General features: G+C 45.9%; 2 protein-coding genes across 2 annotated transcripts in view; one reads left to right on the forward strand and one right to left on the reverse strand.

Annotated features, from left to right (window-relative positions):
• LOC127049726 (uncharacterized) overlaps nt 1-16,691 on the forward strand; it is a 202,186-nt gene that overhangs the window by 78,175 nt on the left and 107,320 nt on the right. The window lies entirely within an intron of this gene.
• On the reverse strand, nt 53-9,454 carry MRPL19 (mitochondrial ribosomal protein L19). The gene is made up of 6 exons (XM_050950983.1): nt 9,352-9,454; nt 7,698-7,809; nt 6,013-6,131; nt 5,376-5,510; nt 4,228-4,409; nt 53-2,915 (listed from the first exon to the last, which is right to left on the reverse strand). The coding sequence occupies exons 1-6, from the start codon at nt 9,437-9,439 to the stop codon at nt 2,700-2,702; spliced, it is 852 nt and encodes a 283-aa protein (XP_050806940.1). The 5' UTR covers nt 9,440-9,454; the 3' UTR covers nt 53-2,699.

Genomic DNA, 16,691 nt, shown 5'->3' on the forward strand with positions numbered 1-16,691 from the left:
GAGTGGTAGCCGTGTTACTCTGTATCTGCAAAAAGAACAGGAGTACTTGTGGCACCTTAGAGACTAACAAATTTTATTTGGGCATAAGCTTTCGTGGGCTAAAGACCACTTCATCAGATGCATGCAGTGGAAGATATAGTAGGAAGATATACATATACACATACATACAGAGAACATGAAAAAAATGGATGTTGCCAAACTAACTCTAACAAGACTAATCAATTAAGGTGGGCTATTATCAGCAGGAGAAAAAAAAAAACTTTTGTAGTGATCATCAGGATGGCACATTTCAAACAATTGACAAGAAGACATGAGTAACAGTAGGGGAAAAATTAGCATGCGGAAATAGTTTTTACTTTGTGTAATGGCCCATCCACTCCCAGTCTTTATTCAGGCCTAATTGGTGTCCAATTTGCAAATTAATTCCAGTTCTGCAGTTTCTTGTTGGAGTCTGTTTTTGAAGGTTTTTTTTGTTGTAATATTGCGACTTTGAAGTCTGTAATTGAGTGACCAGGGAGGTTGAAGTGTTCTTCGACTGGTTTTTGAATGTTATAATTCTTGATGTCTGATTTGTGTCCATTTATTCTTTTGTATAGAGACTGTCCAGTTTGGCCAATGTACATGGCAGAGGAGCATTGCTGGTACATATCACATTGGTAGATGTGCAAGTGAATGAGCCTCTGATGGCGTGGCTGATGTGATTTGGTCCTATATTGGTGTTCCTTGAATAAAGATGTGGACAGAGTTGGCAACAGGCTTTGTTGCAATAGGTTCCTGGCTTAAGTGTTTTTGTTGTGTGGTATGTGGTTGCTGGTGAGTATTTGCATCAGGTTGGGAAGCTGTCTGTAAGCAAGGACTGCCTGTCTCCCAAGATCTGTGAGAGTGAGGGATTGTCCTTTAGGATAGGTTGTAGATCCTTGATGATGTGCTGGAGAGGTTTTAGTTGGGGGCTGAAGGTGACATTATTACTTTCATCTGATGAAGCGATGACTTGTCCATGACTACTTCTATATACCCCTAACTAAAACTTGGGCTGGGGGACCACAGGTGGTCGGGGGCGGGGGGGCGTGGCTTGGGACCCCTGCTAGTTGGGGGTGGGGGGGTAGGAGGTTCAAAGGGTCCCTATCTGGCTCCATATGTCCCTGCAGCTCCTAAGGAGAGGGAAGGCCATGGGGGCTTCCTGTACTGCCCCCACCATGAGCTCTGGCTCTCCAGCTTCCATTGGCCAGGAACTACGAGCTATGGGAGGAGGATGTGCAGCACATGGAGCCCCCTGGCCCCTCCACCTAGGAGCTGCAGGGACAGGCCTGCTGCTTCCAGGGAGTCCACCCCCCCAAGGTAAGCCCCACCCTGCAGTCCAACCCATTGCCCCAGCCTTGAGCCCTCTCCCTCACCCAAACTGCCCCAGCGGTGGCCGGTGCTGCTGGCTCAGGGGTTACCTGATCTGCTCAGGCAGCCCCACGGCCAGACACACCGGCCGCTGCAGAAGTCACAGAATCCATGAGGGATGCAGCCTTAATCATAGTCTAGTGAAAATTGTGAACACAATCGTAGGGACTGTCACAGATGCGCATTAAGTATTAATGTGATGTACATGTTGGCTAACAGTGGTCATCTTGAGGGTGCCCCTTTAGGTCCCAGGCATCCAGCTGTCACCTGTGTGTGGACAGAGGCCTGTCCTCCTCTCCCTCTATACCAAAGATTTGCTATAGTTCCCCTGCCATTCAGAGTGATTATTAGTCCAACACCTGCAGCTCTCCCTCTCTCTGGGATAATGAGGGGGTTACTAGGGACCAGCTCATTTTTAAAGCACAATACATTTAGGACAAAAGCATTGTTTTATTTTCTCTGTAAATAGTGTACCTGTATGCTAGCTAACCAGCTATCACCCATCTTCTACAGGGAGACCCTGGCCAGTTCTTCACACCCTTCCAAGAGGATTTTGCCTTCTTGGATACAATCTTGCCTTTTTCTTTTTTTTTTTTTTTTTTAAATCAATGAAGGATGTGGCTCAGTTGAGTCTGACCTTTTATTCTTAAAGCTCTTTGTTTGCTGGGCCTCTTGAACCCAGACTGAACCAGTGCATGCAATTCAGCAGGTAGTACTTCTTTGGAGTTGTTTACTTGTCCTGAGATCTAATGACTGCCCCCACTGCCAGCCAATTTTCTTGGGGGAAGCTTGGTGACCTTGCTGATAAACCGAACATGCAATGCCTAGCTCAGACTGATACAGACAACTTTTAGGAATAGAAAAGTTTGACTAGTCCCTGGTCACATCTGTCCCTTTAAAGCTTCCATGGTCTGTCATGTGTCAGACTATTCAAAGTAACATTTCCCCCTCCACAACTACTGGTGGTGTATCCAGCAAGGTGTCGATGGCCTGTTGTCAAATGAGTAACATGGAAAGTGTAGCAGTGAAGGCCTGTTTTATTACTGTAAAGACTGAGAATGCCTGGAAAAGGGGGCTGGACATAATACTTTGGTAAGATAATTTCTCAAGATTTTACTGAAGACAATGGGATTCACTGCCCCTACTCAAAAGTGGGAACTAAAGGAGGTTAAAATCACTGCACTGTATATACACAAATGTACTACTTTATTGTACATTGACTATATACAAGTCTTACACAATTGAGGAATTATATCTCTAAAAAATTCAGGTAGCCTCTCTCCTTAGTAATCTGCTGTATAAAAGCAGTATCATTTTTTTAGCTCTTCATTCACTTCTTTCCATATTTCTTTCTCTAATTTTGAAGTATCGTATTCTCGGAGCATATCAAACTTTATCCAGGGTGTGCTCCACTTTTGTGCTTCTTTCATCATTTCTTCAGATAGTTCAAAGTGGATTCCTTGAATGTTAAATTTTGGTCGTTCCCAACGTTTTGTCCAGGGTCTAGGTTTCATTTTGACTTTCAGCTAGGATTGGAAACAAAGAATACCTAAGATACAAGTCTGCATAGAACTTTGACTTCTTTGCATTAGGATGCTTTTTCAACTTGGCACTAGTTGTCTTTGTGCTCTAAAAGAAAGTGATGCCAAGTTTGACTTTAAAGTCAGCTCTAAAGAGCTACTGATCAGTTCTGTTTGGATAAATGGAATTTATTCCTGAAGAAACGTAGTCATTTCATGCCTATGTGCACAACTTTTCTGTAGACAAGGCTCATCTATTTTCAATCTACTTTTGAATCCCACTTCGGATCAAAGTTAGATGTGGTCTTATCTCACATAAACAACTTGTTTTTCCTCTTCAGTAACAGGGCTGTAAGTCCTTAGTTTACTATCATAATCACTTAAAATATTCCCTCCCACTTTGAACTATTAATTGTTACTAGACAGTTACAGTCATATGCCCTCCATCCTCAAGATGCACATGTTTATGCTTAAGGTCAAAGGTCCAATACTTAATTTTTTCCTGACACCCTCTATTTTGGTTTCCTCCTGCACTCTGTCAATGTCTTTTTGTATTGAGTAGCCCTCACCACTACACAGCCCACTAGACATAGGCATATGCAGGCCATGCTGCTTTTAGCATAGTGATAAACATTATACAAGAACTTAAAGCAGATAGGTATTAAACTCAGAAGATGGTGATTTCTCTAACAGATGGTACCATACATGGCACAGTACAGGATTTGCATATTTGAACTGGCATGGGATAGCCTACCTTCTACAAGTCTTCCTGAGCTAATGAAGAGGGTAGCAGATGTATTTGATTCAAGTCTTTTGGAAAGAGATTATCTACTTTACATCCACTAAATTTTTACCCTCAGCATGACAATAAGTTATTGTCCACTAGCATTCCTCCCTCATGTAATTTACACACAGATTCTCCTAAAAAAATGACAATTTAATATTCAAATAGTTCCAGGGAGGTTGGGCAGACATCTAATTCCCATCTACAGAACACATACAGCATGGAGAAAGCTTCTCCACATAATCCCCTACACGTGCCTCAACTCTGACCTGGGGAGCCCACCTCTAGAATTTTTATTCCTATCAATCCTTGTTCTCTGTTGAAACAGATAGTTCAACTGCATTGTGGATGATTATTCACTATAAAAACAGAATAAGACCAAACTTATTTTACATGTGGCACCTGATAGTCCAGCGGTCTTGGAGGGCTATATTCGAGCTAACACATTAGATATGAAGTGTTTATATTTTATTACAAGTCACTTGAATCACCTCCTCACTTTCCCACCAAACTTCTATCACACCAGACTCATACCTTGTTTACAGGAATTTCATCATTAGCTAAATGGGGCACAGGTTTCATGTTAACATCAAAAGTACTATATTCAGGAAGAGCATCCCGTAAATACATCAGGTTGTCATCTAGTCTCTTCTCCAGCTTCAAAACCTTGATCTCCCGGATTCGAGGACTGTACAGTTCATAGCAAAACTCAATACCTTAAGAAGACAAACAATTATTTAACTTGTAGCTGAGAATCAGGGGCCATAAGAAACCTAGTCTGGGTTTGATATGTTGCATGTTAGTGTTTCAGATTCTTATATTAACTGAGGATAGTGTGTTACGTTTTGGGTCTATTTTTTGAATACAGTATTGTATACATTTCTCTTTTACAAAAATTGAAGTCTGTGGTCTAGACTAGCTCAAGAGGCAGAAGCACTTATAAGTATAGACTTTAAGAGGGAGCCACAAGCATGAATTTTAAATTACTCAATGTATTTTGAGTACAATGATGATTATTCACCTGAGATATATTTAAGCAAAATAAGGAATGCCTAATTCCTGCTTATATTCATAGTAATGCAGACAAAGCAATGCCTGTATTACCCTACAATGGCTTTGAAGTGCACCAGAAAGGAGGTGTGTGATGCAGCAGGCTGCTTCATTGGTCTTCCACTATGGAGACCTAGAGTCAAATGTAGCTTAGGTCAGAACTGAGGTGATATAGGACTGATATGAGACAAGTGAGTATCAAGATTTAGCTCTATGGGGCCTAGCACAATGGTACTTCACTCTCGGTTGGGCCCTAGATGCTACTACAAAACAAAGTTTTTTTTGTAAGGTTGTTAGAATAATATTAAAATCCATCTACTACAAAGTCAGCTCATAAATGAAGTTCCTAGATGTATTACTTTTGACCAGAGATGAAACATGAGATCAACCCAGATGTGCCAGATTTTTAAGCAGCTGAGATATACTGTACACCAAGGCCTCATTGCCTCTTGCACTGCATCTTGTTTTAAACCTAACAAGAAACAGTAGTATGCAAGATGATGATTTTCCTCTAATACCATCTCAACTGCAAATAAGATTTCTGTAATATACCATTTCATATACAGTTTAAATACTATAGCTCCTTCATTTAATAGTCCTAATGTAGGAATGAAAGCTGTACGAAGACATACCCTGCCCTTCTATAATATTCCGAAGCACAAAGGTAGCACCAAGTCCTTTTCCTCCTCTTTGAATGCAAATTCCTACAAAACAGCTGGTTTTGTCACTGGCATATGGATCTGCTGTGGTAACAGAAAGGATGCTTCCTGTCCAAAGGAGAGACTAGTCAGTAAATCATTCCTGGAACATGGAGAAGGAGTCAGATTTTAAGTGCAAACATTAATAGACCCACTCAACTAAATTAATCTTTCTAAGAAAGACTGAATTTATAAAATGTAGGCTTATTTATATAAAAATATAAAATTCCTTTGCCTTCAAAGATTTTGTTCACATCATTAATGCTATTTACTTTTGTCTATAAACAGGAAAGTTATAGACAAAAGTTTCTTGGACCACATGCACATGGCAGTGTTCAGGTTGTAAGCAATGCACAGAGAATCTCTGCATCTAAAAAACTAACCTGTGTTTTCACTGAGTTCAAATGGCAATATTTCTATTAATCATATATTCTCTTAATTGATCCTATACTGTTCATTAAATTTGGCAGCAGAAAATAGTAACAGTTATAAAGCTATGCCATTAATTTTATTACTATATCAATGACCAATACTGGAAAAGTTATTAAAAATCCTAATGCTGTTAACTGACCAACATAGAACTCTGGAATGTCGAGCACTTTTCGCCTTCGTATCATGTCAGTTCTTTCAATATAGAATTTAAGAGGATCTGTTCTCCCTCTGGGGGGAATAAATTCAGGACTCAAGAACCTGTGGGGAAGTCAAAACCTTTATGAGTATAAGAAAGAAACAACTTGTATTAAAACCTACAACTTACCATAGTATTGAAGTAAAAATATTTGGTTTATACATTAAAGACCTCTGTTATTCGTGTGTGCAGGTTGCCTTCACACTGACATAAATAGCAGTTTTTGCAATTCCTGATCTGAGTGCTCCAACTTCCTTTCAATGAGAAGATGTAGCTGCAAAATATCTGAATACAAACTACACAAGTGCCTACAGTACTCATTAGCCTTTTGAGTGCGTGATAATTTTCTATTTATCACTTTTGTCACAGCTATCACTTTTGAGCATTAGAACTATGGACAAGGAGGATTAGTAATGGAAACTTTCATGGTTCAATTCTAACATTGGACGGCTGAACAGTATTGTGTGTGAAACAAGTTGTAAGAAGTCTCTCTTGCTCCTAGCAGATGGGAGCCCACAAGACACACAATGGATGAGATTTTTCACCCCCACTCCTTTACATGGGATAATGGGGCCAGAAATGCATAGAGGGACTATAAAAACCCGGGATCTGACCGGAAATGCCTGACAGAAAATTAGGAAGACAGATGCAGATGGTCCTCTGAGGATCGCTTCGCAAACCCTGTTGTAGGGGCATGGCTATGCAGTGGAAGCACAGCACACAGAACGGCAGAGATTCTGGTCAGTGCTGCTGTCCATCGGGGAGCCCAGGGAGGCTACCATAACTTAGCATCAAAGGGCTGCTCTGGATCCCACAGAGCAGAAAAGGTGGTTTAACTTTTTTTTTTTTTTTGGAGGAGGGGTGTAAAAATCCCTGTTGGCTGCAAGTTCTAAGAAGTGCAGCACAGACTCTTACCCCTTATGAAGACAGTTTCAATTAATGAAAACCTGAATGCCCTCACAGGTGTCAAAGTTCTGATTCTAAGAAACTTTCCCCACTCCTAGGCTGATTACACACTAAACTTCTTTAGGAAATCTCCCAATGTTGCACTACCACCAACAGTGCAGAAACATTTTAATCACCATCACCTAATGTTGCCCAGAGCAGGTTAGGTGATATAATAATAGAAACACTTGTGCCTTTTCTACATTAGCCTTCTCACTGAGGATACCAGCACCAGTGGCAGCACCATTTTAGAAAGAGTGACTTGCCCAACGACAAGCAGGTGGTCAGCAGCAGAGCCAGAATCATAACCCACGTCTCTCAACTTCCACTCACGTGTACTTTCTCCCTATGACAGACTGTTGTACTGAAGATATACATGCAATTAATATAATGAAGCTCAACAAAACACAACCTAGACTTGCATGTACGTTTATAACTACACAGACTTATCCATGAATCAGTATTTTGTGGATGCAAGTCACAGGGAAAAGTATTTTAAGCCCATTTTTTGACAAATTGTCTCCGCTAGACCTTAGCAAATGTTTACTGTACTTTGCATAACGGTGCTTACAGGATTTCAGGAGGTGCTCGTGTAATTAATAACTCAACCGATGACTAAGCAAGAGAGCAGCAACTTTTAAGAAGTATAACTATACACTGTGTTAGGCAACAGAGTATCCTACCTTCTCTCTACTACCTCTTTATGTTTGTCAACAATAACTGGCTTTGGAGGTGGCTGAAATTTTGCAGGTTCTCCATTGTTAGCACTCAGAAGTCCAGAGGAAGAGAAGCACCCTTCAAAGACAAAAAGATGGTGCTGAAAATAAACCTATTTCAACCAGGAGTAAAAGCAATCCCCATAACAAATATGCATACAATTAAAAGGTAAGCAACTCTCAACCCTTCAAAATACTATGAACATCTGCAGTGTGCTTCCTCTGAGCCATCAGTACCATATTAAGGCAACCGTAAAAGATAATGCCTTCCTTTGTTAGATGCTCATATGATAGAAGGAAACTGTGAGAAGCTAATTCAAAGAGTTTTAGATGAGTCAAAAGGAGATTAAGAAAAATGATATTTCTTCCTCTGGTTTAAGCATCACATTTTAGAACAGCTTTCAGATGACTTTATTCAAGCAGTTATTGCTGAAATATTTTCCAAGCTAAGACTAAACTCATCTAAATCTATTTTTAATCTACAGACTTTAATACTTTCTCCTCAGTGATTTGCAGAAATCTTGGGTACTTTTACGTTTTACTGTTTGAACATTGCAAAAGGACTTAATACTGCACTATCACACAAAGTACAAAAATCCTCTTGCATGCAATATCTGTGCAGAGCTCACTGCTTGATGAATATAATAGTTCATTGAAATATCTCCCTCAAAAGCACTATAACTTCTGAGTGCTCTTTGATTTAGTACAGAACAACTAGAATTTATCAGCTCAGAAACTAGTAATACTTTACAGTTTCTATAACACTATCACATCTAAAATTTGTGTTACAGTTTACATTAACTAGGCTTCTCAAAATCATTATGTCCTTTGTACAAGTGAAGCAGCTGAGGCTAAATAACTGGTCCAAGGTCTCACAGTCCATAACAGAGTAGGGAATAAAAGTACAGCTCTCTTCACTCACAGTCCTAGACCACAACTACAAAATCATCTTCCTCTTAGTAGATCTCTTGAACCTGCAAACTAAGGTAATCCATACAATTGTCAATATAGAAAGAAGTGTTTGAGAGGCTTTTTACAGAGAGAAAATGAACCGTACAATACTGCAGGAGAATGTAACCCAAAGCAATGTCATCAGGTGCAACACACATTCCAAGGCCAGAGAAAGCACTTTCCTTCCAAAGAGGTAGGGGGTGGTGGTGAGGGGGCTGGAAGCAGGGATCCAGGCAGCACCCCTGCCCACAAAGGGGGAAGTGAAGGGCACAGCAACCCAGGCAGCACCTCCCACCCAGCAAAGGGGGCAGTGAAGTGGGCAGGGACCCAGGCAGCCCCTCCCATGAAGGGGGAGGCTGCTAGGGGAGCAGGGACCCAGGCAGTCCCCCCTTCCCCAACAAAGGGGGCAGTGTCAGGGAAGAGGGACCCAGGTGCCCCCGAAAAGCGGGTAGTGGCCGGCGGGCAGGACCTCCACAAAAGGGGAGACGGGAGCCAGGCAGGTCCGCCCCGAGAAGAGGAGGGTGACGGGGAAGTGGGGCGGCAGGGACCCGGGCAGGCCCAGCCTGCTCCCGAGACGGGGGCAGTGACGGGGAGGAGGGACCAGGTCCCCCCCCGCCTTTTGGGGGCTGAGGGCGAAGCCCGGGGAGGGGGTCGAGCCCCGGTTCCTTACGGCAGCGCGCTGCGGGCCGGCCCGCGGACGCCGTAGCAAGGGCCCTCACACCCGCCTGCTCCAGGAGCCTCCTGCCGCAAGCGGCCATGACGGCTCCAGCTAACGTCCCCTGCGCATGCGCGCGCCCACACGCCTCAGTGGAGCTACGGCCCGCGCAGCGTCCCAAACTACCGGCGAAAGCGGAACGAGGCTTCTGGGCGGCCGGAGGCGGGGCTGGTTTGTGAGTCGGGGGACAGCTGGAGGAGGGGCTGAGGGGAGAGCCCCCCCGGGGAGGGCGGGGCGCTTGACGGGTGAGACCCCGTGCGGGGAGAGCGGGAGGGGAAGCCCCTCAGTCGTGTCCCCTCCTACACGCGCCTCATGGGGTGCAGCTGCAGCGCTTCAGCGAGGACGCTGCCTACGCCGGCAGGCGGGAGGGGGTCTGCGTCCTCCGTGGGGACTCCAGCTCCGAGAGGCGGGAGCTAGATCGACAGCAGAAGGGGAAAACGGTGATCTGGGAAATTACAGTCCTGTTAATTTGACCTCAGTTGTATGTAAGGTCTTGGAACAATTTAAAAGGAGAAAGTAGTTAAGGACGTAGAGGTGAATGGTAATTGGGATAAAATACACCATGGTTTTGTAAAAGGTAGAATAGTGCCAGACCAACCCTGTCTCCTTCTTTGAGCAGCTAACAACTGATTTTTTTAGACAAAGGCAATGTAGTAGATCTAATGTACCTCGATATCAGTAAAGCATTTGATACAGTTTCACATGGGAAATTATTAGTTAAATTGGAGATTTAGATGGGGATTAATATGAACATTGAAAGATGGATAAGGAACTGGATGAAGGGGAGATTACAACAGGTCATACTGAAAAGTGAACTGTCAGGCTGGAGGGAGGTCACCAGTGGAATTCCTCAGGGATTGGTCTTGGGACCAATCTTATTTAACATTTTTATTACTGAGCTTGGCACAAAAAGTGAGAGGGTGCTAATAAAATTTGCAGATGACACAAAGTAGGGAAGTACGTTCAATATGGAAGAGGACTCGCATATCATACAAGAACATCTGGATGACACGTAAACCAGAGTAATAGACATGAGATGAAAATTAATAGTGCAAAGTGCATGGTCATGCATTTAGGGACTAACAACAAGAATTTTTGCTATAATCAGGAGACTTATCAGTTGGAATTGGCAAAGGAGGAGAAAGACCTGGGGGTATTGGTTGATCACAGGATAATTATAAACTGTCAGTGTGATATAGCTATGAAAAAGACTAAGGCAGTCCTAAGATGCATCAGGCGAGGTATTTCCAGTAGAGGCAGGGAAGAGTTAGTTCCATTATACAAGGCACTGGTGAGATCTCATCTGAAATACCATGTGTAATTCTGGAGTCCCATGTTTAAGAAAGATGAATGCAAACTGGAACAGGTGCAGAGAAGGGCTATTGGATTATCCAAGGAATGGAAAGCCTACCGTATGAGAGGACAGTCAAATAGCTTGGCTTGTTTAGCCTAACCAAAAAAAGGCTGAGGGGAGATAATGATTGCTCTCTATAAATACATCAGAGGAATAAATATCAGGGAGGAAGAGGAGTTATTTAAGCTAAGCATCCGTTGTGGTCACAAGAACGAATGGATATAAATTGTCTTTCAACAAGTTAGGGCTCAAAATGAGGTGAAGGTTTCTAACAGAGGAATGAAGTTCTGGAACAACCTTCCAAGGGAAGTAGTGGGGGCAAAAAACCTAACTGACTTGATAAATTTATGGAAGGGATGGTAACGATGTGGCCCAACAGCAACTGCAAGGAGCAAAAGTCCCCAATAGCTGGAGACGAGACACTATATAGGGAGGGCTCTGAGTTACTACAGAGAATTCTTTCCCAGATATCTGCCTGGTGGGTCTCACACGTGTGCAGAGGGCCTAACTGATTGCCATTTTTGGGATTGGGAAGGAATTTCCCCTCCGGGTCAGATTGGCAGGGACCCTGGGGGATTTTGTCTTCCTCTGCAGCATGGGGCACAGGTCACTAACAGATTTAAACTAGTGTAAATGGTGAATTCTCTTTAACTTGAAGTCTTTAAACGAGTGGTCCCCAAACTTTTGAGGTTGGTGCCCCCCACCACCACCCCTGGCTAGGAGCAGAGTACAGCTTGGAGGGTAGGAGGATGCAGACAGGGGTAATGGGGCCAAGGCTGGGGCCGCAGCTGAGGGTGGGGCTGGGAGTAGGTCTGGGGACAGAGCCACAGACGGGCCAAGGCTGGGGTCAGGAGCGGAGCTGCAACCAGGCTGCAGTGAGGGCCGGTAGCCAGGCTGAGGCTGGCTACAGGGGCAGGTGCGGGGACCATGACTGGAAGTGGAGCCACAGCAGATCTCAGGCCCACTGTGCCCCCCGGAACATCCCACCATACCCCCCTAGTTTGGGGACATCTGCTTTAAAACATGATTTGAGGACTTTGGTAACTAGCCAGAGTTTAAAGGTCTATTTCAAGAGTGAGTGAGTGAGGTTTTGTAGCCTGGCATGTGCAGGAGGTCGGACTAGATGATCACAATGGTCCCTTCTGATCTTAAAGTCTATGAGACTGGATAATTCCTGTCAACCTAGCACTGTCTATATGGCCAGATTAGGATTTTTCACACCCTGGAGCAATATAGTTATACTGACCTAATTTCATAGAATAGACCAGGCCTCTGTTAGGCTCTAGCTCAGTGGTTTTCAGCCTGTGGGCATAGACTCTGGGGGTTTGCAGATTATATCTAAGATTTCCAAAGGGGTCTGCACCTCCATTCAAAATTTTATAGGGGTCCACAAATGAGAAAAGGTTGAAAAACACTGCTCTAGCAGTCTAGCTAATCTCCGGAGAGCCCTGTTGGGTTAGTTTACAGCAGTGATCACCAACCAGTCAATCGTGATTGATTGGTCGATCCTAGAGGGTCTTCCAATTGATCGCGATCTCCAGCGGTGCAGAGGGGCTGCTGATAAGACAGTCTCCTTGTCTACCCTGGCCCCACGCCGCTCCCAGAAGCAACCATTGTGGCCCCGGGGGGGCGAGGGGAAGCAGGGTCTCCATCCGCATGCTGCTCCTGCCTGCAAGCACTGCCCCCTTGACCAGGAATGGGGAGCTGTGGTCAATGGGAGCTGCAGGGGCGGTGCTTGCAAAGAGGGGCAGCGCACAGAGCCACGTGCCGCTTGCCTCCCACCCAGGGGCCACAGGGATGTGTTGACCCCTTCTGGGAGCAGTGTGGGGCTGGGGTCGTTAGGAAGCCCGTCTTAGCAGCAGTCTTGCTGCACCGCTGACCGAGAGCCACCAGAGGTAAGTGCTGCTCGGTGGGAGGCTGCACCCCAACCCCTGGTCTGGAGCCCCCTCCCAGAGCCAGCACTCTGAACCCCCTCCATCACCCCAAACCAGCCCTGAGCCCCCTCCAAGAGCCAACACCCCTGCCCCTTCCTTCACTCCAATACTCTGCCTCAGCTCTGACCCCCCTCCCAGATCAAGTACCCTGTACCCCCTCCTGCATCCCAACACTCTACCCCACCCCGGAGGTCCCTCCTGCATCCAAACTCACTCCCAGAGCCCACCCCCCCTCCTGCACCCCAACACTCTGCCCCAGGCTCATCCCAGAGCCCCCTCCCACACAGCAAACCCCTCGGCCCCGTCCCAGAGCCCACACCCCCTCCCAAACTCCTACCCCAGCTCGGTAAAAGTGAGTGATGGTGGGGGAGAGCGAGTGATGGTGATGGAGGGGACGGATGGAGTGAGTGGGGCAGGGCTTTAGAGAAGAGGTGGGGTAGATCCTGGATTGCCCTTATATTCAAAAAGTGATCTTGGGCATAAAAAGGTTAGAGGCCCCTGGTTTACAGCCATGTCATGGGAGCACTTGACTGGTTTAGGATTGCTGATATACCACAACAGCAATGTGCCTCTAGTGTAGACACAGCTACACTGGCAAAGTTGTACTGTATAGTAGGCTTGTAGCTTTCCTTTCCTCCCTCCCCGCCACGCCCCGCAAAGAAGCTATACTGGTAAAAGCACAGTATAGCTGCATAGGACTTCACTGCTGTGTTAGTCACAAATCACACCTCTTTGCACACCTGATCAACCTAAATATGTGGTGTAGATGTAGTAGTCTAGTACAGCAAATTATGCAGTCAGAAGGTGATGCTGGGTTTTGTCACCTGAAGCTTTTTCAGGGGATCTTTTTCAACAGTGTTAGACAGAGATCCTCCTATGCATATGTAACCCTTCTGCCCCTTTGAGTTGGCAGCAACAAGGGCCGGGTTCAGTATCCAGGGGTTCCGTTTCAATAACGCAATGCAAAAGCGGCTCAAGCCCCCACCCAGTGACCTGGGACAATTACATACCCCACTCCTGGGTGCTTCTAAGAGGCAATACTTCCCCACTCGCAAGCACAGAGTCTGAGTGTAGCAAAATCCTTTTAATAAAGAAGGGAAACAATGCAGCATCACGTTGGAGAAACACCACAAACAGGGCTATAACAAACCATAAGCAAAAACCCACCTCCAAGTACGTTTGGCAATGTCCTTTCCCCCTTAGGGTCTTAAGTCCAATCACCCCAAAGTCCAACAACCCGAAAGTCTCTGGTCAGTGCCACCCCAGAGTTCAAAACTTTATCTGCAGAGTTTTACCCCCCCAGCCTGGGTGGAAATGAGGGGGGGGCACACATAGGGTGTTAAGGGGCACCTTATGTGGGCCAGGGCCAACTGCTCTGCCTCTCTGTGGAGTTCTGCTGCAGCCTTCACCACGACCAGCTCCACTACACCTGCTGTGCTGATCCTCCAGCCGACCCGTGAGCCACTCCAGCTGTCCCCACAAACTGCTCCACTCCACTCACTGTTCCATGGGCTGCTCCAACATGCTGCAAACTGCTCTGCTCTGCTAGCCACTTAGCGATAGATCTTCAGGCTCCTCCACTAGTTAACACAGCACTCAGTGATCTCAGCTCAGTCAGCTTAGCTCTTTAAGTGATTTCAGCCTGTAGTAGGGGAGCCCTGGTGCTGGTGCACCATTGGCCCAACGTGAATTCAGCTCAGCAGCCTCTAGCTGGACTCCTAATGGAATCAAAATTAGCTCTACTCTTCAACAGTGGAGAGAGGAGGATGTGCAGTTGGTGTTCCAGGCCCTCAAAAGGGGGCCTATACTATCAGGTACACACACCAGTCCCTAACCTCTCTCATTTCAATGGGTTTTGGCACCCATCTCCCTTGTCTAGCAAGTGCTACTTAATTGATATTGAGACATCTCTGTCATAAAGCAGTCTTATAGTTCCTCATTCACATAATCAGGGTGACAACACTTTATTCCTCCTGCCACAATAACAAAGAAATTGGGGATCCCAGAGCTGTCAAAATAACCATCCCAGGCGGCCATGGGCTATGCTAGGTGGGGTGGGTGTGCAATGCAAATACCTAAAATTCCTTTCCACACTCCCCATAATTCACCACCAGATGTCAGGGTAGAGCTCATCCTGACTCTGCTTACACATACATCTCCCAGCTTTCCAGTCCTCATTCACACTTGTTGCAAGAAAAAATAATATTCTGGTTACTTTAAAGAGATAAGGCAAAACTAATACAATGGGCATGGGTACGTGATTACATCCCCTAACTTTGTATCTCTGTTGTTTATTTCCTTCCTGTGTGATTAACTTTATTAGTACACCACTACCTTGATATAACACTGTCCTTGGGAGCCCAAAAATCTTACCGCGTTATAGGTGAAACTGTGTTATATTGATGTAACCCTTCTTCCCCTCTGAGTTGGCAGCAACAAGGGCCGGGTTCAGTATCCAGGGGTTCCGTTTCAATAACCCAATGCCAAACCAGCTCGAGCCCCCACCCAGTGACCTGGGAAAATCTTACACACACCCCTAGGCACCTCAAAGAGGCAATGCTTCCCCTCTCGCAAGCACAGAGTCTCGGTGTAGCAGAAAAGGTTTAATACATGAGATAAACAACAAACACTAAATTGGGAAAAACACCTCAACTAGAGTTCATAGACCAAACCGTGAGCAAAGACCCACCCCAGGAAATTGGGCTGTGTCCTCTTTCCTGGGATCTTGAGTCCAGCAACCCCCAAATCACCCACAGTCCCAAAAGTCCCACAATCCCAAAAGTCTCTGTCCTGGGTCAGTGCAGCCCCAAAGTTCGAGAGTCTATCTGCAGAGGCCCCCCCCCCAGCCTGGGTAGAAAGGGGCACCTTACGTGGTCCGGGGCCAACTGCCCTGCCTCTCCGTGGGTTCTGCTCCCACCTTCTCCACGAACTGCTCCGCTTTACCAACCGCTCCACTCTGCTCCTCCAGCCGTCCTTACAAACTGCTCCGCTCCACCAGCTGCTCTGCTCCACCAGCTGTCCTGTGGGCTGCTCCAGTTGTCCCTGCAAACTGCTCAGCTCTGCTCGCTCTGTGGGCCGCTCCACCCGTCTCACAGCTACTCCGCTCTGCCAGCCGCTCTGCTGCACCAGCTGTCCCGTGATCCGCTCCAGCCGTCCCCACAAACTGCTCCACTCCGCCAGCGGCTCTGTTCCACAGTATAGCTTTGGGCTCCCCACTAGTTAGCACAGTACTCAGTGCTCTCAGCTCAGTAATTTCAGCTCTTTAGTGATTTTCAGCTCTTAGTGATTCCAGCTCATAGTAGGGGAGCCCCAGTGCTAGTGCACCATTAGCCCAAAGTGAGTTCAGCTCAGTAACCTGTATTTAGATTCTTGAGGGAATAAAAAAAATCAACTCTAACATTCCACAGTGGAGAGAGGAGGGGGTGGAACTGGTGCTTCTGGCTCCACAAGGAGACTGCACCACCAGGCACAGATACCTGTCCCCAGCCTCTCTCAATTCTCTGGGTTTTAGAACCCATGTCCCTTGTCTAGCAAGTACCACCCAACTGAGGGTGAGTCATTTGTCACCAAGCAGTCCCACAGCTCGGCAGTCTGGGATAGGGTAGGTGTGCCTATGCAAATACACTCTCTGAAATTCTTTCCACCAGATGTCAGTGTAGAGCTTATCCTGACACTGCTTACATCCTCCCCCCAGCCAAGAATTTGTCGTCCCGACAAATCACATTCCCTACTATACCAACTTATTGGTCCCCTCCAAAAGGCATTAGATAGCCCACTTTAGCTTTTACAAACCTGTGTGCTAAATGTATAGGCTCCTCACTAATCACCCCAGGTGCATCATAAGTTAACCGTTTCACTGGTCTTATTACCCTGTCTCGCCTATTGAGAATCTCTGTTGCTATGGTAGGGGGGACATCCTCTTGAGTGACGGATGGGGAGGTTTCCTGTGAGTTCCCTTCAGGTACTGGCATAGGCCCCTGCATTTCTACTTCTAACAGTGGAGGGTC

The sequence above is a fragment of the Gopherus flavomarginatus genome, chromosome 4, assembly GCF_025201925.1.
Source record: "Gopherus flavomarginatus isolate rGopFla2 chromosome 4, rGopFla2.mat.asm, whole genome shotgun sequence".
NCBI classification, from domain to species: domain Eukaryota; kingdom Metazoa; phylum Chordata; order Testudines; family Testudinidae; genus Gopherus; species Gopherus flavomarginatus.

Coding starts and splice junctions, on each gene's coding strand:
- MRPL19 (XM_050950983.1), bottom strand. CDS start 9,439: ATGGCCGCTTGCGGCAGGAGGCTCCTGGAGCAGGCGGGTGTGAGGGCC. Junction 6,132..7,697: donor AAAGAGGTAGTAGAGAGAAG/GTAGGATACTCT, acceptor ACTTCCCCACAG/GTTCTTGAGTCCTGAATTTA. Junction 2,916..4,227: donor ATGAAATTCCTGTAAACAAG/GTATGAGTCTGG, acceptor TTCCAATCCTAG/CTGAAAGTCAAAATGAAACC.